The 23,170-nt window shown below is 40.3% G+C and overlaps 1 protein-coding gene and 1 long non-coding RNA gene across 4 annotated transcripts in view; one reads left to right on the plus strand and one right to left on the minus strand.

Moving 5' to 3' along the window:
• Nucleotides 1–16,901, plus strand: part of VSIG4 (V-set and immunoglobulin domain containing 4) — a 28,883-nt gene extending 11,982 nt beyond the window's left edge. The window contains exons 4-8 of one of the 3 annotated variants that reach the window (XM_058658368.1): nt 9,135–9,215; nt 10,352–10,429; nt 13,210–13,314; nt 15,753–15,839; nt 16,183–16,238. In XM_058658368.1, the coding sequence (XP_058514351.1) occupies nt 9,135–9,215; nt 10,352–10,429; nt 13,210–13,314; nt 15,753–15,817 (329 nt within the window). In that variant the 3' untranslated portion in view covers nt 15,818–15,839; nt 16,183–16,238. Of the gene's footprint in view, nt 1–9,134; nt 9,216–10,351; nt 10,430–13,209; nt 13,315–15,752 lie in introns of all 3 variants that reach the window. The other 2 variants (XM_004595261.3, XM_058658367.1) reach the window with 2 other exon arrangements.
• Nucleotides 16,902–17,604: 703 nt separating this feature from the next.
• LOC131478492 (uncharacterized) lies at nt 17,605–22,883 on the minus strand. The gene is made up of 2 exons (XR_009244496.1): nt 22,773–22,883; nt 17,605–19,658 (listed from the first exon to the last, which is right to left on the minus strand). It is a non-coding gene; the product is annotated as an uncharacterized LOC131478492 (long non-coding RNA).
• Nucleotides 22,884–23,170: the final 287 nt, after the last annotated feature.

Here is a 23,170-nt window from a genome sequence, read left to right on the forward strand (position 1 = left end):
GATTACATGTTCTGCAACACCCACTGCCTGCTCACCCCTATTCTGTCATTCTGTTTACCCAGGTTTGTCTTACACCTTATAAGAAATATTCAGAACATTTCCACATTATTCCAGGCCTCTAGCCCAGCTTCTGCAAGATCTTTTCAGATAAACATTCTATCAACTACTCTCCTCTATGAATTCAATAAACTACTCTTCCCTCTCCTTTATTATTTCCCTACCCATTACTTTATTTCCTCTTGGCAAAAAGATATTTGCTCCTCTCCACATCAATCCCTCCCCCTCTACTTGATTTCAACTACTCCAGCACTAGCCATTATACCTCCAGCTAAGTTGACTGTATATGAATGTATCTATATAAATAACATTTATGTTATTTTAATATCTCTTCACCTGACATTCCATCTGTACTAACAGTTACTGTCAACCTTCCAAAGAAGGAAAATTCCCCCAGTTGCACTTCCCATAACTTTCTCGGCTTCATCACTGACTTCCAAATCGCTAAAACCCAAAAACTCGCATTCATATTCAGCCTTTTCAACATCTCTGTAGCAGCTGATCCCATTGCCCAGTCTTCCCTCCTCAAAAGTCTCTTAACTGTTTCTATCAATGATATCACTTTTTCTTAGTTTTCTTGTGACCTGGTTGTTCCTGCTTGGGCTCCTTTGCTGGACACTCTTTCACTAACTCCTTAGCAACAAGTGTTCTCAGAAATTTAGGTCATATTCGCCTCTTCATGTATCTGTATCATTTTAAAAGATTTATTTAATCCTGTGACTTCCAATATCACTTCTAGGCTAATACATATTAAATCATGATTTTATTCCTAGCTTCTCACCTGAGTGCTAGATCCCAATTCTTAATTACCTCCTGGATGGCATCATTTCTGATATCAGTTTATCGAAAATTGAACTTACCAAACCTGTTCTTCAAACATGTTAGAAGACAACTTACCTTTTGATTCTTCCCTACCCTTTACTTTTCATAGACAACTAATAATTAAACTGTGAATTTAACTACCGAATCACATCTATTATTAAGCTGATCCATTCCCTTTACATATCTTCATGGTTGAGTCATGTTTTTTCCTGAACAATTTCAGCAGCCTTTTTCTAAAGATTTTTATTTATTTTAATTACAAAGTCAGATATACAGAGAATAAGAGAGACAGAGATGAAGATCTTCCGTCTGATGATTCACTCCCCAAGCGGCTGCAAAGGCAGGAGCTGAGCCAATCCAAAGCCAGGAGCCAAGAACTCTGGGTCTCCCACGTGGGCGCAGGGTCCCAAGACTTTGGGCTGTCCTCAACTGTTCTCCCAGGCCACAAGCAGGGAGCTGGATGGGAAGCGGGACTGCCAGAATTAGAACCGGCCCCCATATGGGATCCCGGCTCACTCAAGGCAAGGACTTTAGCCACTAGGGCACAGCACTGGGCCCCAATTTCAACAGTCTTTTAAATGACATCCCCAATTTCAAGTCTTTTAAACGTCTCCCATTTACCAACAAATCACGAACTTACCCAGCACTACTTAGTACCTATTTTATGTCACTAGATTGTAAAATCCTAGCGTGCATAATGGGTATTAGCGTTCAGGTATATCCTTAGTGCATAGGAGGCATTAAGTGAATAATATTTGTTAAAGAGTTAAGTCAGAACTACTTTTTCTAGAACAAACTGTTTTTATTCATCAAAAACCTTTTTATCATTTCCCACGGATTTTTCCACAGTAACAGGAAACACCAAACTTTCAGTCTGTTTCTAGCCTGCCTAGTCTACCTTATCTTCCAATATTTCTCTTCTTATTTGAGACAGCATGGTGTTCCCTCTCCCTAGAGAAATTTTATGAACATTTTACTGACATTTTCTTTTTTGTACTGGAATATAATTCACATAATAAACAAAAAAATCAACATTTCATTTTTTTCACATTTTACATATGTTAAAGACAGACAGACATCTGTTACCCACTGGTTCACTCCCCAAATGTTTGCAGCATCCAAGCTAAAACCAAGCTAAAGCCAACATAAAAGCCAGGAGCTTGAACTCAATCCAGATCTTCCACATGAGTAACAAAGATCCAACTACTTGGAGCACCACCTGCTGCCCTCTAGGGTATGCATCAGCAGGAAGCTGGAATTGGGAGCTGAACTAGGGCTCAAATCAAGGCACTCCAGTATGGGAAGCTGGTATCCTAAACAATAATATCAACTGTGGTGAAAACACATTTTAAGGCATAGAGTTGAGTAGTTCATGTGGTTGTTTTACTGTTTTTATTATCCAGTCTCAGAAAATTTCAATTAACACATAAGCTTCACACCAATTGAAGGCAGTTCCATTTCCTTATTCCCCTAATCTCTAGAAAACATTAATTTGCATTCTGTCCTTTCTGATTTACCTATTGTCGATATTTCAGGTAATTTCTTATCATACAATATTCTTGTGTCTCTTCTTTTTTTTACTTAACATAACATTTTCAATGTTTACCCATGCTGTAGCATATATCAGTGTTTCATTGTTTTTATTAGTAAATAATTTTCCACCACATGGATAGACCACATTATCCACAAATTCTTCATTCAAAGAGCCCTTGTGTTGTATTGACCTTTTGGTCATTATGAATGAACAGCTTCTATGAAAAATCATATAAAAATGTTCCTGTAGACATGTTTTGAATTATGTTAAGTATTTATATACTAACTCAACATTTAAGTTTTTTGAAGAAGAGTCAACTTTTTCCAAAATGGTTGAACAAGTTTACCTTCACATTAAAAACATATGGGAGTTAATATTATATCTGAGAATCTATTGCCAAATTCAAGCTCATGAACAATTACTCCTATTTTTCTTTTAAAAGTTTTATGTTTTTAACCCTTATGTTTAAGTCTGATATACTTTGAGTCAATATTGCTATATGCTATATGAGATAGGGCCAAATTACACTTCTTTCCATGTGGCTATATAGTTATCCCAGCATCATTAGCTGGGGGAGGGGGGGGCGATAAGCTTTCCCAATGAGTAATCCTAGCACCATTGTTGAAACTTAATTACCAATAATATATTGGTTTATTTCTAGGTCTTGGTTCAATTTGCTTTATTTATTATATTTTTAAGTATCTGTTTATTTTTCATTTTATTTGGAATTGAGAGAGAGAAAGAATATCTATCCCATTTTTCATTCCCTGAACACCCTCAACAGCAAAAGCTGGGCCAGAATAAAGCCAGGAGCCTGGAACTTCAGTCTTTCACATGGTTTTCAGGGGCCAAACTAATTGAGCCATCATCTGCTGCTTCCTCGGATATGCTAGCAATAAGCTGTTATCACAGGAATAATAGCCAGGAACCAAGAACTTCATTCGGGTCACCAACATGGATGGAAGGGGCTCAAGCAATTGAGCCATCTTCTGCTGCTTTCCCAGGTGCAATTATCAGGTAGCTAGACTGGCAATAGAGCAGCCGGAATGTGAAGCAATAATCATACAGAATGTTGATTTCACAGGCAGAGACTTAATCTTCTGCTCCACAATGTAAGCCTTAAGTGATTTGTTTCATGGCCTAATATATGATCTCATTTGGATAATGTTTCATGAACCCTGGGAATAATGTGCACTCTGTTCCTATTGTGTGGAGTGATATATATATATATATATATATATATATATATATATATATATATATATATAAACAAGTTGGTTAATAGTATTGCTTCAGTCCTCAGTTTCCTTGTTGATATTCTGTCTAGTTGTTCTATCAATAATTGAAAGTAGAGCACTTAAAGACTCAAATAGTTTTCACTGAATTGTCTATTTCCCCCCTCTAATCTGTAGTTTTCTGCTTCATGTATTTTGGGATTCTACTATTAGGCACATGTCTATTTACATTGAAAGTGTCTTCTTGCATTTTTTGAAATAATTGTTCTCTGTAAATAATAACAATCTTTGGAGATCCATTGTGTCAGTATCGATATTTTTGCTGTTATTTTTGCTAGTATTTGCAAAGTGCATTTTTCCATTCTTTTGTTTTCAAGTTATTTTTGCCTCTGCATAGCACACATTATATTCTAATCCACTCTGTAATCTCTGTCATTAAAATTGATTGCTTGTGATCTGATAAGGTAGGATTTATGCCTGATGGTTTATTCATTACTTGTATCTCAGGTCTTTCGTATTTCTGCATTTCTTCATTACTGTCATTTTTCATATTGAACATAATTTCTTTGTCATTCCTTTTACTATATCTTTTGAGTTATTTTATTGGTACTCACAATTGAGATTGGCATTAATTATTAACTTACAATCTGGTAAAGAGTATAGGATAGTATACAAAACTTTGTTTCTATATACCCCCATTCCTTCTCCTTAATGCATGAATTGTAAGATACTGCATTTTTATGCATTGTAGTCATATTAACGTAGATTTATGATGATTGCCTGTGCAGTGTCTTTCAAATTTGATAGGAAAATATGAGTTACAAACAAAAATACATTTATACCCTATACTTATCTATGTAGTTTCATTTACTGGTTGTTTTCTCCTTCATGCTCATTTAAGTTACTGTCCAGCATACTTTCACTTCACCCTGAAGAATATCCCTCTAATATATAGCTTATTGCTTATATGTGGTAATGATAAACTCTCACCATTTATGCTGGAATTTTTTCTTTTCTGCTTTATTTTTATAGTGTAATTTTGCTGAGTACAGAATTCTTCATCAACAGGATCTTTATATGGTCTATATGGTTCTGATGAGAAACCACCCTTAACTGTATTGAGAACACTTCATAAATAATGAATATTCCTTCTTGGCTTTGATTTTGGTTATGTTGTTTCTAGGTGTGCATGCTTTTTGGTATATCCCATATGAAATTAATCTTGCAATGACAGATTATTGCTTTTTTATCTGTGACATTTTTTACATTATTACTTCTGTATATCCATTTATTTCTCCCTTTGCCTTCTACAGTTCTCATGATGGGTGTATTGATATACTTGATTGCGATCCACAGATATCTGAAATACTGTGCAATTCTTTTTCATTTATTTTCCTTTCTGTTTTTCTAAGCAGATAAGTTCAATTGTCATATCTTCAAGAATACAGATAGTTTATTCTTCCTACTTGAATCTACTTTAGTGGATTTTCCCCTGTAGTGCAGTTTTTCTTTAAGTCACTTTACTTTTAATCTCATTATCTCTATTTTTGCTGAATTTATACCAATTTATTCATTGATATTCTGTATTTGACTTGAATCATCCTAGTTCTTTTAGTTTAATATAGATAGATAGATAGATAGATAGATAGATAGATAGATAGATAGATAGATAGACAGACACAGAGAGAGACATGTTTCTCAGGTTTTTTAAAAGTATGTTTAAATTGCTTTATCTAGTAAGTCCAATGTTTGTGCTTCTCCAGGGACAGTTTCTATTTGAAAAAAAAGTTGAACTATTCAATGGATATACTTTCTGGTTTATTTGTGTTGTCCCATATTCTTTTATTGTCAACAAACCCACTCTTTAAATACTACAAAACGGTAAATCTCAAAGTCTGATCTTGTCCCAGAGCATTTTGTTGGCACTATATGTTGAAGTAATTGTTGGTGGTTGTTTTTCAATGACATTTGTAAGAGTTACTTTTTAAGCTTTAGGGGTTACTTCTATTTTTCTGTATTATTTGTCACTCATGACCACTGCAATCTCTGCTTGGTTGGTTTAGTGATCAGCTGGAAATTGAAGAGCAATTTCTGGAACTTATAAACCCATGCTCCTTAACATAGAACTCTGTTGCCTGTCTTCAACACTCAGGCAGTTTTTGTACTATAGCCTTCATTTCATGCTTACACTGAGACTCGAGGATAGCCTTATTATGTCTCTCCTTAGTGGGCATACAACCCTATGCATGTGTGTGGTCTTCTAGTTTCCCAGGACTGTTATCAGAGATTTTTTTTTTATTTTAAAAAGCTTTTATTTCTTCTTATTATTATTTTGATTATTATTATTATAATGATGATGCTCTTTGCATAGTTGATTAGGGTGCAAAGGATCAAGGGCTAAAGGAAAGTGGGTTGGACCATTGTTTCCACATTCTGTTTTTTCCTTCCTGTATCTGGAGCAATGGAAGACATATAGGGAGAAGCCCCATCCAGCCTCCCAACCAACCTAGGGTCCCCGATGTGGGGCATGCTCTGAGGGTCCTGTACAAGTGTTTTTGATAGTTCAGCAGTTCTGAATTGCTGCCAATCTTGCCATTCCAACCATGATGAAATCTCTCCAGAATCCACTGGCTGACAGCACATCCTAGAGTCTCCATTTGCCCAGATTTTCACTGCCAACATGTGGCTGGGGTAATTGATCAATTTCTTCTGTCCTCCATTCTCTGTTGTGGTACCAGGTGTCCTCTGCAGGTTCCGATGGACTGCCATATCCTCCATGAGCACTGGATATGCTGTCCATTGCTCTGTCTGAGCCACTGAGAAGGCTCAGCTTTGACACATGCACTCCACGATCAGACCATGGAGCCTGCACTTCTCTTCATGCATGGGGTTCTGAGTCCAGCAGTTCAGTTGAGGGGAATCCCCAAAGATATTTTATATGAGTTGAATCCAGACCTGATTCTTGTGTGTGCATGTCTGTACAGGGTTACCTCAATCAGCTTATGCATATGCTGGTGGTTGTAATTGCTGGGTCAGTTCTGTTTCCAGCCCTGTCTTCCACACAAATCAATGGGTGTTGCAGTCCAGCCTGATCCTGTCCACCACACACTTGGCCCTCACACAAACCAGTGGGAGTTAGAGCCTAGCCTAAGTGACCCACAATAACCCCCACCAGGCTCACCCCCTACCCTGGTTCCCATGCCTGTTAGTACGTGCAGCAGACTGGTCCAGTCTGTCCCATACCCCATTCAGCTTACATACATGTATATGGGCATTAAATCCTGGTTCAACCCAACCAGCCCTACTTTCCAGCCCGCACACGTGCTGGCAAGTGCCACTCTCTGTCTAGCCATGCCTGCCCCAGTCCTGGTTCTCATGCTCACCAGTGGGAGTGGCAACCCAAGAGGGAGGTGCCCACTATTTTCCTCCTAGGCCACTCCCACTCCCAGATCATGCACCTTCAGGTGATTTTGCAGTTTAACTTGACAGAATTAGCCCCCAATGCCAGCATCTGCCAGCTGATGCTGCAGCAAAGCCCAAACAACCCTCACCCCCTCTGATTTATGCACGCACCCATAAGAACAATTAGCCCAGCCTGCCTTTCCCCTGATCCAGCTCACATGAGGCCAACAGGTTTTGTAGCTCTGCAGGGTCTGGTCTGCCCCCATCCCAACTCACACTCTCCGGTGGGAGTGGAAGTCCAGCAGGGAAGCCCCATGCAGTCCCCCTACCGGCTCTGCTCCCTTCCCCTGCCACCGCCCTGTGTATCAGGTGTGCTGGTTGAGTGCTGCAGCCCCGGTCTGGTCTGCCATGGCCTGCCTTGCCTCAGCATTTGCCAGTGGGTGTTTTAGTCTGGCTGGGCCTATCCCACCCCCCAATTCTAGCTCACGCTGGTGGGGGCTACAGCCTAGTTTAGCCCAGCATGCACCCATTCCCAGCCCTAATGTGTACTGTCATTGTTGTGACTGAACCCGGCCCAACCCACACTCTCTTCTAGTGCTTGGATTTGCCAACAAGTGATGTGAACTGGTCGAACCTGGTCCTCCCCCAACCTGCACCAAATGGATGCCAGTGGGTACTGTCCCCTGACCTGATCTGGTTTACTCCCTATCATGATTCTTGTGCTCACCTGCAGGAACTGTGTCCTGAAAGAGGAGCTTCCCAAGCTTCATCAGAACCTCTCACAATGCCAGATCTCGCGCACACCAGTTGACCTACAGGCTAGCCCTACTTACTCCACGTCCTGTCCTAACAGAAATAGTGGCCTTTCCTGACTGGCCTTCAACTCACTCTGGTTTTTATTGTTGGGTGTTATAGCCTAGCCAAGCCTGGTCTACACCCAGACACAGCTCACACATTGCTCAGCAGGGGCATAAACCTAGCCTAGCCCATCCTACACTTACCCTGGTCCACAGGAGCACCAGTTGGTGCTGGGGTTCAGCCCAGTCCGGCACACCCAGCTCCAGTTCTCACTTGTGCCGAGGGACACTGCAACCATATCCAGACCAAACACAGCTCCTACTCTGACCCTTGTACTCACCAGTGGGAGCCACAACCCAGCCAGGGTGTCCCCTTAGCTCCACAACCAGGTCTATTCCCAGACATAGATCTTGCGCATGCCAGTGATTGCTCTGACCCAGCTTGGCATAGTCCCTCACCTGTCATGACCTTTGTAAGTCCCATGGACACTCCATTTCTCAGCTTCTCCTTTTAAGCTTTGCTGTTTTGCTTTGGTTCTGGTTAGTCTCTTGTTTCTCCCCGCTGTTATACATTACCTCTGTCAGCTGTGTGAAAAAATGCTTTTCCCACCCCAGGAAGAGGTATTTAGCACTGGTGACCAATTAAAAACAAGCCATTGTAGCCTATTGCTACTGGTGACAATTGTTTGGGAATAAGTCTTACTCTACCATGTGTAGTAAAGTTTTATTTTCAAAGCTACCCCTGAATAGGAGAGGACGATGAGTTAAAAAATGACGCAAAACTTATTATTCTTACAAAATTGGAAGATTTTCTGTTCATAAAATTTCACCAAGTTGCTATAAATCATTGGTTAATTTCCAGAATTGTTGAGGAAGGAAGTTGATTACGTCAAATAATGCAAAAAATGGCATTGCTTTTACAAAGAGTTCATTACTCTATGATTTTTGGAGGTCATTACCCTATGATGTTCAATGACATCTCCCACTGCCACCTTTTTTGTGTGTGTGCTATTACAGAAGTCTCTCTCAATATAATGAATCAGTACATGTCGCTTAAAAGTTAGTAAAATATTTTCCTGAGTTAAAATACTCTCTGAACTCTAGTTGTGGGTTCCTTGAAGACATTAATCTTGGTAGAAGGATAAAAGGAAACACATGACTTACCAGCTTTTTGAGAAAAGTATTAACTTGACTGATTTTTACTTACTTCCAAATTTCCCTAGAGCATTCAACTAAACAAGGTTACCAAAGCCCTTGATGAGGCTCCTTTTTTTTTTTTTCTTTCAGACTCCTTTAAGCCACCCAAGATCAAGACTGAGACACTTTCCAGTACTGAGGCACCTATAAGCACACAGTTGCCCTTGGCAGGTGAGCTTTACTATTTTTATTTGTTGATGTTAAATCATCTAATGCCTGTCACTTTTGGACTCATTATCTTATAGACAGTGGCCGTATGACTACCCTTTGTGTCTATAAGAGTGGGGGAGGTCTGAAGTAATGCCGTGGAAAACAATGAAGATACCCTAATGACCTTGGAGATATATATATATATATATACATTTATATTTATATATTTATATATAAATAAATCTTTATATATATATATTTAAAGATTTATTTATTTTTATTGGAAAGGTGGATATACAGAGAGGAGGAGAGACAGAGAGGAAGATCTTCCATCCGATGGTTTAACTCCCCAAGTGAGCGCAACAGTTGGAGCTGAGCCAATACAAAGCCAGGAGCCAAGAGCTCCTCCGGGTCTCCCACACAGGTGCAGGATCCCAAGGATTTGGGCCGTCCTCAACTGCTGTCCCAGGCCACAAGCAGGGAGCTGGATGGGAAGCAGGGCTGCTGAGATTAGAACCAGCGACCATATGGGATCCCAGTGTGTACAAGGCGAGGACTTTATCCACTACACTGTCACGCTGGGCCCGAAATATCTATATCTATATCTATATCTATATCTATATCTATATCTATATCTATATCTATAGATATATAGATAGATAGATAGATATAGATGCAGATATAGATATAGATATATAGATAGATATATAGATATAGATATATTTTTAAAACCATTGAGTTCCTCAGTGATAACATGGCAATAGAAGAATGGAAACCAATATCAAGGGTGGCAAAAAAGTGGAATCATAAGTATTGCGTATATTTTTCTTTATGCAAACTACAAAGGTAAAAAAATTAAAACACACTCATTGAAAAAGCAGCAAAGGAGAACACGTTTAGTTATGCCCCTATTCTGACCTGTTATATGATTTGGGGATTATATACCCCCTCTGTGTATGTATTTTCTTTCCATTATCCATTACAAAAAATAAGAAACTAAGATGCCTTACCTCAGGGTACCTGCAGTCAATCATAAGACCAAGTACACTTGAATCCACAACATTTTTGCCCAAGAGTCCCCACCTTTGCATCCATCCTCTATCTTGCTGTTCCTGGATGTAGAGGAAGCCTCTTTTTGTAATTCTCTATTGTAATAGTGACATCTACAACGAACCAATCCTGGAACCAGACCGGTGAAGTGGATCAATACCATGGTACGACCATTACTGGGCCAGGTAAGAGCAATATCAGGACATCTATCCTTCCTTTTCAGTGCTGAGCTTCACAACTGAATCTTCCCATTACACACATTGCCCTTTAGCATTCAACTTGGCAAAGTATCAAGAGCCCTGGAAATGAACAGGGCAGGTGGGATAGAGAGTCAAGATATAGTAGGGTTAAGTGGAGTGATATCTTTATTCTTATTCTGTTCCTTGTTGCCATAAGAGCACACTTCCCAAGAATCGTGAACAAGAATAGGGATACTGCCGTGATCTCTTAAAGAGATGCACGTTGGGCCAGTTAAAGATAATGGCAGGATCTCACTATCTCAACTCTTATCCAAGGATTTCTAAGAAACTTTCAGCAAAATTTTAAGGGTCCTCAGTTAAGCATTTCATAGATTCATAACCTAAGGGGAGATATTTTCTGTTCCATCTGGAACTCTGTTGGTATGCAATATTGATTTGATGGCTAAAGTGACAAAATATTTTCATAGCAGTTAATAATTGTTCTCCTTAACCCCTGTGATGCCATGACTCATGCCCTAGAATTCTGCAGATGATCCAATGGTCCTGCAAGAAAACGGTTGCTGCCTTATACACCAAGGAACCTCTAAGACTCCAAACCTATACTAAGCATCTGATTTGATTTGTTGATGTTAAATTGCCTGCTGATCCCAGTCTCACCTGGTTGTAGAGTTCTTGGCCATCTATGGGCATAGATCAAAGTTTATTTGTGTGCAAAGTGTGCAGACTTTGCATTTGCTTTGCCACTTTTTGCTTGAAGGCATCCTACATTCCATGCCTCTTCCAGGGCAACATCATTAGGAGAAGATAATTAGATAATGGAAATCAGGGAAAATAAGAAGATACCTTGGGAGGGGTATAGGTTCCCAGGTGCTGAATCTACAACACCCTTACAGTATGAAATTTTTCAGTCGTTGACTTATCTGAAGAAGAAATATTTTTTCACCCCAGAGCTGCAATAGCTGGGGTTGGACCTGAGCAAAAGTAAGTGTCAGGAATTTCTTCTGGGACTCCCATGTGGGTTCAGGGGCCCCAGAAATTGGATCATTCTCCACTGCTTTTCTCTGACTATTGGCAGGGAATTGGATCAGAAGTGGGGCAGCCAGGACATGAACCAGCATCCATATGGGATTCTGACATTGTAGCCGACAGCTTTACCTGCTATACCACAATGCCAACCCCAGAAATCTTTCTTTTACTAAAGCTGAAGTTCCGTCAGTTCCAATGAGTTCTGAAAACCACAAGTAAAAAATTTCTAGGCGATATGATCTTGGAGTCTAGTGAAATGAAAACAGTGCAGTTCCTTTTTGGTACCTCCCTCTATCTCCTTACCTATCCTCATGGATTAAGAATATTATATCTGAAAGTTCATCAGACATAGTTCATTTTTTTCATTGAAGTTATAGTGAAATTGTGTCCAGGACAGGCACAAATCTGCCTAAGATCACTGTATTCATTTTTCGTATTTGTTTTGAAAGCATACCCCAAGTCTGGAAGCTTAAAACAACATAAACATCGTTTTTTTTTTTAATTTATTTACTCTCCTAGGTGTCCACAATGGCTGGAGCTTAGCCAATCCAAAGCCAGGAGCTTCTTCCGGGGCTCCCACGATGGATGCAGGTAGCCAAGGCTTTGAACCATCCTCTACTGCTTTCCTAAGCCACAAGCAGGGAGCTGGAAGGGAAATGGAGCAGCTGGGACACTAACTGGCACCCATATGGGATCCTGGCACATGCAAGGCCCAAGGCAAGGATTTTGCCACTAGGCTACCATGCCACCCCCAATATGTTATCTTATACTATGTAGATCAAAAGTCTGACACAGTTATGATTAAGCTAAAATCAAGATGTCAGCAAGTCTACACTCCTCTTTTGTCCTTTTTGTCTTTCCAACTTTTCAGCAGCTAACCACATTCTTTGATTCTTGCCCTCCTTCCTCTACTTTCAAAATTGATAGTGTAGAATCACTTCTCGGCTGTTTGGCTAAGATCAAGTGCAAAATTGTTAATGTAGTATCCTCAAATCTTCCTCCTGAGTCTGATTTCCTATGTCTCAGTCCATTTTTGAAGGACCCTTGTGATTACATTGAGCCCACAGGGAAAATGCAGACTAATCTTCCCATTTCAATCTCAATAATTATCAACCCTTAATTTTATCAACAATCATAATTGTTTTTGACAATATAAACTAACACATAGCTACTGTAAATTTGGATGTGAACATCTACAGAATTCATCATCCTATCTACCATAGTAATACAAGTAAATAACAGATCCAGAACTGGAGGCTCACTTCACATGGGTTCTTTCAGCTTTTAGGCATGGTGGGAATTTGTACCAAAAGTATTTCAGTAGAAATACATTTTGAAAAATTAAAAATAAAAAAGGATGCTAGGTTGGCCAGAGAGTCCAAGGGAAAGATTCTAGATGTCTAGAGGTAACTAATCAGGATCTCAGTAAAGTAACAATTGTGGAAACTGGGGTATCACGGTACTACTTTTTTCTTTGTAAGGAAAGATAAAAACTTCAGGACTTACCTCTGTGGGTAGCATGAAAGATTAGCTCAAATGTTTAGTTCAGTTATTCAACAATAATTGGATCTTTAAAAAATTTGTTTAGCTATGACATCCGCAATTACTTCTTGTGAACCTGGAGTTTGTTTGGGCTAGGCAAGAAAATGAAAAAAAAAAAGATACCTACTTATATTTAAAGTACCTGTTTTCAGTCTTATTTTTAATCGTGTAACACCTGATCTTGTTTTGCCTTCTAGGAAAGGACCTGCCCATCTTTGCCATCATCCTTATCATCTCTTTATGTTGTCTTGTGGTTTTTACCATGGTTTATATCATGCTCTGCCGGAAGACATCCCAACAGGGTGAGTGATTAACTATGGCTGAGAGGTTTTTGTGCCTTTTTTCTTTCTGGCAGTATTGTTGAGCCTAGTCTTTGCATCAGGCAACGAATTGGGCATTTCGAAGAGTTTCCAACATAGATTGGGAGTAAGAGTAGTGGTACACATAGATAGTTAAGATAACTATTCAAACCAATAATGCCTTGCATCTTCTCACAGAAGTAAATGCATACATTTTTGGTACCAGATTGAGAATATTTATAATGAGTCACCGCATGAGGACTTAAGAGAAGAATAAATCACAGCCCCTGCCATCAAATTGGTTACAACTTATTTGGACCATTTTAGATACAAGTATGGTCTTTATCAATAATAATACATAGCAATAAAGGCTATGCATTGAAAACTTGGGGAAGATGATCAACACCAAAGGGATTCAGAAGAGAAGTTAGTCGCTTAGGGTGGAATATTTAACAATGACATTCACAAGAAAGTGAGACAGACCAGATCTTGAGGTTGAAAGCAATATATTGTATAAAGGGATAAAATTTTAGAAACGAGGAATCACACAAGCAAAAATATAAAGAGCTAAAATATAAGAGTGAGCTCATCCATAGAGAAAAGCCAAGTACAGGAGCAGTGGGTAAACACGGTGGGAAGGGAAGGTTCAGCCTTGGTTATAGAAAACCTTGAATACAAGGCCAGAAAATTTTTGATTTTCTTCATTAGAACTTGAAAATACACCAAAAGTTTATAAAACCAAAACTATGCCAAATATATACAAAAAAAATTTTGATCAGGGAAATGGCATGATAAAGGTACAGTCATCCAACAAAGGAGGAAAAGGAGAATTGAAAGGTTTGTTTTTAAAAGAATTAGCCATTGTTGGGCCTGGCGGCGTGGCCTAGCGGCTAAAGTCCTCGCCTTGAACGCCCCGGGGATCCCATATGGGCGCCGGTTCTAATCCCGGCAGCTCCACTTCCCATCCAGCTCCCTGCTTGTGGCCTGGGAAAGCAGTGGAGGACGGCCCAATGCATTGGGACACTGCACCCGTGTGGGAGACCCCTGGCATCGGATCGGCGCTCACCGGCCCGTTGCGGCTCACTTGGGGAGTGAACCATCGGATGGAGGATCTTCCTCTCTGTCTCTCCTCCTCTGTGTATATCCGACTTTCGGATAATAATAAAATCTTTTAAAAAAAAAAAAGAATTAGCCATTGTGCCTAGCATTAGTTTGCCTTTCTCTGTGACATTTGTTACTTCTAAGTTGCTTAGTATCTACCATGTGTCTCTCCAGGTAGAGAGATGAGTTGAGTATATTTTCTCTGGGGTCTCAAGTACAAACTCTGGCTTTGGCCCAGTTAGCATGGATATGACCCATGAGAGTAAACTTTAAGAATGGAGATATATCAGATGGCCACAAACCATAAAAGCACTAAAAAAAAATCACAGTCTTACTGAAGCTGGACATAGGCAGAAATATTAGGATGTTTCCCTCATAAAAATAAACAAGCAAAAAGCAAACAAACAAAAAACACTCCATGGCTCTTCATGACCCAAAGGACAAAGATCAAAGTATATCATTCCATTCAGGGCCCTCTGAGACGCGACTCAAGTTCATCTTCTCATGCACCATCACTGTCATGTATCTATTGATATTTCTAGTCACTAAATTCAAAGAAGCCTCGTACATTGTGTATCTTGGTGTCTTTTCCTTTCATGGATTGAATTTCCAGGAGTATTGTGTTTTTTTAACTTTTTCACCCTGCAAGAGAGAGTTTTCACTATGAATTCAATTTAACATGTCCTTACTGGACACTTACTGTGTACTAAGCACTGAATGTAAAAGATGGAAAACACATGACTTCCTGGTACAGGGAGCTCTGCCACTAGGCAGAAAGCTGTGGCTTGCCCTGTTTATTTGTTGTGGTTTTTAATGCATACATTGCACTTACAGATCTGAAAGATTTTAAGCATCTTGAGTACCACAAAACACACCCATCGTTGTACCAAGCCAAATGAACCTTTGAGCTTATATGGAATGCAGGACATTTATCTTCCATAGACACTAGGGGGCAATAGTAACCTATTTCTGGACCTTTCCTGGGTATGGGTCAGGGGTTAGTTGGAAAACCTTGGACCAAGATTCCTGACATGAGACTTATTCAGTCCCTTCTTGGAATGTGGCCTGGTGGTCAAGTTTCCAACAAGTACTCTGGAGAGCTTTGAGATTGCAAGGTGCAAAATGAGTCCAATTCCAGAGCACAAATCCCACCCGTAAGTATCCCCTTAAGCTCAGTATATTGAGTCAGAAATGCCAAATAAAACTGAGCCCAGTGTCCCTCCCACTCTTCCCCTGATTAATCTGAATCCTTGTGTTTCAACTCATCTTCCCAATAACTCTCAGTTGTTGGAAAGCTGAAATGAAAATAAATCCCCTTCCCTCTTTTGACTGGTACTCAGGGTCTATGCTTGGCCTTGTCTACTTCCCATGGAAATTTCTGACTGGATTCCTCCTTCTTTTCTAGAGCATGTCAATGAAGTGGCCAGGTAAGATAGCACCTCCTCTTTCATCTTCTGATCACTTCCCCGCCCTCAATTTTGCTGACCACTGGCAAGAATCATGGAGAAAAAGGGGTGTGGCACAGATCAAATACTATGGTCAGGGCCCTTCACCCAGAGCAGTTTTCTTCCCTTTTTAAGATACCCTCTAAGGTTCTGTCTGGCTCAACAAACATAAAAGATAATTTAGGTATAACAGTCTTCTGCTCCCAGAATTGCTAGATGGCAAAAACCTGAGAGTCAGTTGGCAAGAATTGGCAATAAAGGATGGGGAACAAGGGTCCTGATCTCAAAACTCTTCTCATGGGTGTTGTGGGCTCTTGGATCACAGGATGAATGCCAGGGAAGCCAGCAACTCTCAAGAAACCACGAGGGTGGCCATCTTCGCAAGCGATTGCTCCAGTGACGAGTCAGCTTTGCAAGTTCTGGGCAACAACTACTCTGACAAACCCTGCCTGGGCCAGGAGTACCAGACCATGACTCATCCGAACGGTGACAAAACCTGCCTGCTGAACACAGCTCCCATAGATTATGAGGTTCTGGCATCTGAGGGCAAGAGTGTTTGCTAAAACTGCTCCACTAGGCCAGAACCCACTGACGTAATTACTTATTCAGTCCCTGTCTTCTGCATGACCCCCTTCCCTGCTATCATTCTTCCTAGATAGTCGAAAGTGTCTGCCCTGCTAGTACTGAGATGGCTGAACCAACTCACTCTGCCTAATCATTTACCATATGTACCCTAAACAAGTCAGTTTCAGAGTTCACCCTGAGCCCTTTTAGCATCCTTGCCTGGGAATTATCATACTCTTCTCTAAAAACAAGGTCCTGATCATTACACCTCTAGACATCACTCAATTATGGCCTCTTGTCTCCAAAAGGCTACAGGGAAATTCAGCATTGTCAGCTCAGGGGATTAGCTGTGACTCTGATCACTTTACCAGGGACAGACAACTTTTAATTGAAGTCATGATATCACAGTATAGGGTTCATTTCTGCTTTTGCACTATTAGTTCTCTCTTGTTCTTTTGGTATTCAATAAATAATGATAGCAATCTCAATTGTGTTGGTTTTCTCTAGCAATCTCAATTGTGTTGGTAGAATCCATCCAGGGTGATTAAAGTGAGGCTAGTTAACATAATTGTGGCTCCTGGAATATGGATAGCACCTTCACCTTTTGGTGAATACCTCCTCCTGCCCATGTCATGCCTATCTCAGCTCACAGGTGGGCCCAGCTGCAGCACAATGAATCTTTGGTTAAATATCACTCCTTTGCCTTGTATTAATTTCTTTATTATCCTGACAGCCCTACTTGGATGATTCTGCATAGATTAGCTGAAAGGAGTATTTCTTCTGTCTCCAGGCACTATGAATGAAGAAATAAAGGGCTCCACTTATATACAAAGTATATATACCACAAAATGTTTTTAGTATGAAGAGTCATTCTTCATGGATTATCTTCTGTAGCTCCTAGTCCATTCTTACCATGGAGATTAGGGGTGAGAACAAGTCTTTCTTTTCAGACAAGAATCGTGTGTGTGTGTGTGTGTGTGTACACTATTCAAACACCTTAAAATCATGCTCCCCTATAAGGATCTATTCTGGATGAGGTTTACACCATTTCTTTGTGTCAAAATAATTAATGACAAATCAGCTTCACCACTCTTTCTATAAGCTGCCATGTTGTACTTGTAGTTCCCAAGTAACCTTAGTGTAAGCCTATATTGCACCAAGAGCTGCTCCCCTTAGGGGATGGTTACAAAATTAAAAGTAGTAAATAAAAGTTAACAAGGAAGAGTTATATTTTACCACCACTCAATCTTCCAAGCCCACCGTCAAAACTTCAGTGTTTTTTCTCATCACAGACACCAAATAGTTGATGAAAGCAGCAACTCCTTCCCGCACTGTTCTTACGAACCTCTGAAAGACAGTCCCTGCCCCAGCAAAAACCTCACCTTCCTTCATGAAACAGCTTTGTATTCACAACCCACAGAGAGAATTATAGTTCTGTTTCCACTGGTAAAAAGCAACCATATATTCAATAACCTATACTCCACAAAACATGTGGATCTCCAGAGATATCTCAGAAGCTTTCATCTTAAGTAGCTTAGAGATAACTAATTCTAACACTCCCCCACTTACAAATGAGGATATGAAGCCCAGAGAGGAATAGTAACTTGACTAAAGTCACATACTTCAAGTCAGTGACTGAACAGAGAACAAGAATGAGACCTGTGAAGTCCTAAAATATATTCACTGCTGCATAAACCTTATGAAAATAGTTTTTGCTCCCAAACTGAGGAAATATTCCATACAAACCAATTCAATAAGACATACTTGTGTATAAATGAGGCCACACATTGCAGGAATGACAAACAGATTTGAGTGGTAACAAAGAACCTCCCTTAGCAGGGTGGCTAGCCCAGGACAAACAAAGGAATAAAAAAAGAAAAAGGATTTCTGGAAGAAGGAAGGTATTAAAGTATTCAAGGGATATTTTCTAAATGTTTATATGGAACATTGGACCCAGGAGATAGCCCATGGAAAAAATATCGCAGCATCAGTTAAACGTGGCAAATGATTTATGTTATAGTTCACTCTTGGAGATTCTCAGCACAATAGAATGTTAAAAGCTCTCAGAAAATTCTGTAATAAAGTACCTGTGTAACTTTGGGGAACTATATAATTCTAAAACTTACTTTTCCACCAAATCAATTAGTTTGCTCCTTCCTCCTTCATTGCTTTATTTAGCAGAAAGAAGAAACCCACCATGTCGCCTGCTACCTCACACACTCTTGATTATTGTAGTGTTCATGGCTTGGCTTTTTGTATTTTTACAAAATTCGGGATGGCATTTGACCTAATAGACTAATAGAAAAATCAATCAGTAAACATTTATTCAGTATTTTCTGTAACCACACTAATTGGCTATGAAATGAAACCACAATCAAGAAAACACAATCTGGTCTTCTAACAGTTCACTCTAATAGGAATTTCAAAAATATCCCCCTGGAAATTTTGCCAAGGATTCAAGAGGTGTTATTCCACAGTAGGAGGTAATGCAATGCCAGGACCCAGGCAAGAAGAGCTTTGCAAATGAAGAAAAAAAACGTGTAGGTTTACTTTTGTAAGTCCCTGAGGGATTGAACTTTGGGCCAAGAAATAAGGGGAAGAATTTGATAGAAAGAAATAAAGAAGATACTCCTAGAAAGAAAAAAAGCCTGAGGAAATGAGGAGAAATAGGAAAGCTCAAGGAGAATTTAGCAGTCAAGACTGTCTGAAAGTAGATTACTAAGCTCTGGTTTCTCAAATAAGCTGTGAAGCTTCTGTAGGAAGATCATGGTGTTATGGCTGGGAAATTTCAGTAGGGGAAGGTAAAGAAAGAAAATAATAATGAAAAACGATCACTTCTGTTCCTGGGTACCTTATAACTTTTCAAGACTACTGGGTTCCTTTAACATTCTTAAGATGTTGGTATACGGAGCTCAGAGATGGAGCTCCCAAAGCTGCCTCATTTTCCCTCTGGCACTCTCAGACACAATGCTTCAGTTCCCAAAATGTCACAGAAAATAGTGTGTAAGATCTTGGTGTTTGACGAACATTCTTGGGTCCTTGTAGGTAATTTACTCATTGTACTCCATCTTCCCTGGCCTGGAGCTGCTAGGCATATGCCGCACTTGGGGTATTTGACAAACTGACACTCTACCACACGGAGTGTCCAACTCAGCTTGTCAAATACACGGAGCGTGGCACTGCAGGAGGCCAGACCAGTGTCTTCCATGAGGAGATATTTTCCTAGGAGATGTGGCCCTGCAGGGAAAGAGAGAGAATAAAGTGGTCAAGTTACAAGACAAAAATTGGCCAGGTCGACGAAAACATCAGACTAGAGAAGTGAGCAGTGTAACGCTTCTAAGCAGAGCAATGTGTCTTCAAGGTAAGTAGAGAAGGCCTGCCTGAAACTCCAGGCAGCTGCTAAGTGCTCAGCGTGGCACTCCAGTAGCTATGACATTTCTAGGGACCCCAAGGTCCCGGAGTATCTACTAAGCAATAAAGATGCTTTATTCATCTTACCTCTGTGACTTGAGGAAAGGATCAGATCCCAGGATCAATATCCTTTCTTTCCCTTCTTCCTAACTCTCTGAGAGTGTGTTCTCACAAGTTCTGAGGTTATACAATTAGGTTTTAAGGTTAAATGTGGACTTGGATACTAGATCTGTTGTTAATTAGATAGGCTAATTCTGAACTTCACTGAACTCCAATTTTCTATATCCACAAAACATGTGTAATTGTACACCTAAGGTTATTGTAAGAATAACATGCAATAATCCATAGAAAGTCCAGAATTCAGTGTTTTATAGATAACGAATCCTCAAAAACATCTAGCTTTGTTATTGGCAGTGAGTGTAACAGTGAAGACAGACGTGACTACAGTTTCTTCTGGCCTTAGCTGTGTTTACTAGCATGATCCCCTTGTTCCATAATGACTCAAATACGACAGGATGAAATTGCCTTTAAATAACATCTAACCTCACCCACTCAGATTAGAAATCAGGGGGAAAGGGTTATATTGGGATGGAAGCTTATTAAAAGGCACAAAATTAGCATTTTAGAGCTATAAGCTATCCCATTGCATTGTGCCCTCCAGCACTCTTCATTAGTCTTTTTACTATCCTACTTTGAGTATCCCTCTGAGAAAAGGGAGACACACAGGTGAAAAAGGGCAAATAGCAGGCAATGATCTTTGTAATTTGGCACTGGGATCTTTTCACCCAAATCAAACAGCCTAATACAGAAGCTGCCAGAAACAAAGTCAAACCCAGAACTTGAGTGAGAATTCCATTAGGAATACCCAGATCCTGTTGCTAAGAAAAAAAAGTGTTAGTATCAAATTTCTACCCTTCTCAGCTGCAAGTCTGCATTCGATATTAGTATGAAAAGTGGCAAATAAACCAAGATTACCAAGAATGGAAAACTGCCCTCCAGAAGCCAGAAGGTCCTGGTATGGCCCAGAAAAAGTGGGATGAACCTCATAAACAACAAAATAACTCAACACTCTTTTATTTGAATGTTAAGGACCTCTCCAGTGTGCGAGCTGGGTGTGGCCTCAAAGCTACTGCTCTAACCTCTCTTTTCCATGTCCTCACAGCCATATCTGCAATACATCCCCATCTACATATTCAGTGCAACGTAAGCCACCCAAAAATGTAGCTCTTAGCCAAAGCACCCTCTCACAGGCATCATATATGGTATATAAGAATCACACAAACTTAGGTTCCAATGTTGGCTTGACTGCTCAACTAGACATTTACAGCTTGGACAAGTCTTTAGTTGGGTTTCAGTTCACTTTTCTAGAAAGATGGAAAAGACGACTTGCCCGGCAGAGTTGTTAGCAAAGTGTTTGGTAAACTCTCCAAATCCTACCATCTAAAAGCTCAAGACACCTCAATCCCCCTGGAGCCATGGACCTCCACCCCCTTGGAACCATTGGTAGAAGCCAGTCAAGGAAGCTGAGTAGCAGAGCTTGAGTTAAGGACACAGCAGAGAAAGAAATTAGCTGGTGCCTTTATTCTACCCTCACTCCCATTAGCTACAAGCTGCAGTAAGAAAACCTGAATAAACTGGAAGTGTTCCCAGTATTGTAAGGTACTTTCTGATTGCATCTGCAGCAGGAAGCCTGGCTAAGAGATATAAAAGTGGCTATAGATTCTTGGTACATTGTAAAAGCCTTGTTGATGATGATTCCCCAGTATTGACGGTATGATTCAGTGGCTAACGCCAGGCTTGTTTCCTTTCCTCTGTTTCTGTTCTAGTCCGTGTCTCTTTCATACAGTGCACATAAGAAAAGCAGATTCTGTTTTTTTTTTAAGGTGTTCACGACTCACAAAATGAAGAGGCAGATATCTACTTGGAGTGACAAAAGGAGATTCTTCAAGTACTTCACTTGCTCAGGTTAGATGTCATCATCTGTCCCCATATGAAATGAAAAATCCACCATTAGAAAGTTCCACAAAATCACTATTATTGAGTCAAGGCGTGGGCCAGTTTTGATGGAGGTAAGTAAAAGGGATAAACCTGGAGAAGGAGGTATAGGCAAGACTCTGAACACCCAATAAGAGGCAAATATCTGACAAAGGGAGTAGACGACAAGAAGTAATTAGGACCATGCTGTCATAAACCTAAGACTTCCTTAGTACAGAGAGAACCAGTTGGGCATTGCAAGGTTCTGCTGCCTGATGTTCCATTCCTCCTAAAGTGGAGCAGAAAGAGCACTGGACTAGGAATCCAGATCCCCATCCTATTACATATCACCTATGTGATCTTGGGTAAGTTCATTTTTCCTCTCTCTCTCAATTTGTTTCTCACATACATACCTCGTTTCTCAGAGTCATCTTATTTGTGAAGATCCTAGAAGGCAGGCATAGGACTACAAAAGAAGAGGCTTTCCCCTTTTGAGTCATATGTTTCAGAGAGTGTTACATGAATCACCCACAGCCCTCCCAGATGTGTTCAAGCCCACCTAGATGTGTGTGTGTGTGTGTGTGTGTGTGTGTGTTCAGACATCAGCAGCATATCATTTCTCAACAGTGACAACAAGCACCTGATCCTTCTCTTCTTTTCTAAGGAGGCCAAAAAGTGAGTTGGAAATTGGAGTGGAGATTTGCCCAACAATTCACATTTCACATAACTCTTTTCTAAATATCCTGCCTGGTTAAAAAATATATATATATATCACTCTCCACTATTCCCCACACTAAAAATTCCAAGATGGAAGGTCAATGGGAACATCTGTTCCACCCTTGCCCCCCAAATCCCTAAGGAAAAAAACTGAAGGGAGTGGAATGCACAGACCCAAGGCAACCTTGGCTGCCCTGGACACCTTCTCACCTTAGGAATTCCAGAAAAGAGGAAAAGTGAATACTGTACCTGTCATGCAAGTGGTGCCTTTGTCTTGGATGGGACAGAGGTTCTCTGGTGCTGAGCCAAACTGTAAGGGCCAGGAGGAGTTGGGCTTTATGTCATGCGCAGGATGACTGTGTTTTGAAGGGCTCTTGGTGTCTTCAAGAGGAAACAGAAATGAGGAAGATAAGGCTGAGGTTAGCCAACGGAAATCTGGGTGCAAAATGACAAAATAGTACGGTTGTGAAAGGGGTTACTACTGCAGCAATATCCCCGATGGCCTTGCCCCAGCCTTTTCCCAGCCAACCTTTAACAGTCAGTGGCTCTCCATGCTGCAGAGAACAGGAGCAAAAAAATGCCTAGAGACCCGCTAGACCGTGTGTGAAGGGCAGGGAAGTTTCCCCAGGGCAATTGAAAGAACTCTG

The sequence above is a fragment of the Ochotona princeps genome, chromosome X, assembly GCF_030435755.1.
Source record: "Ochotona princeps isolate mOchPri1 chromosome X, mOchPri1.hap1, whole genome shotgun sequence".
NCBI lineage: Eukaryota > Metazoa > Chordata > Mammalia > Lagomorpha > Ochotonidae > Ochotona > Ochotona princeps.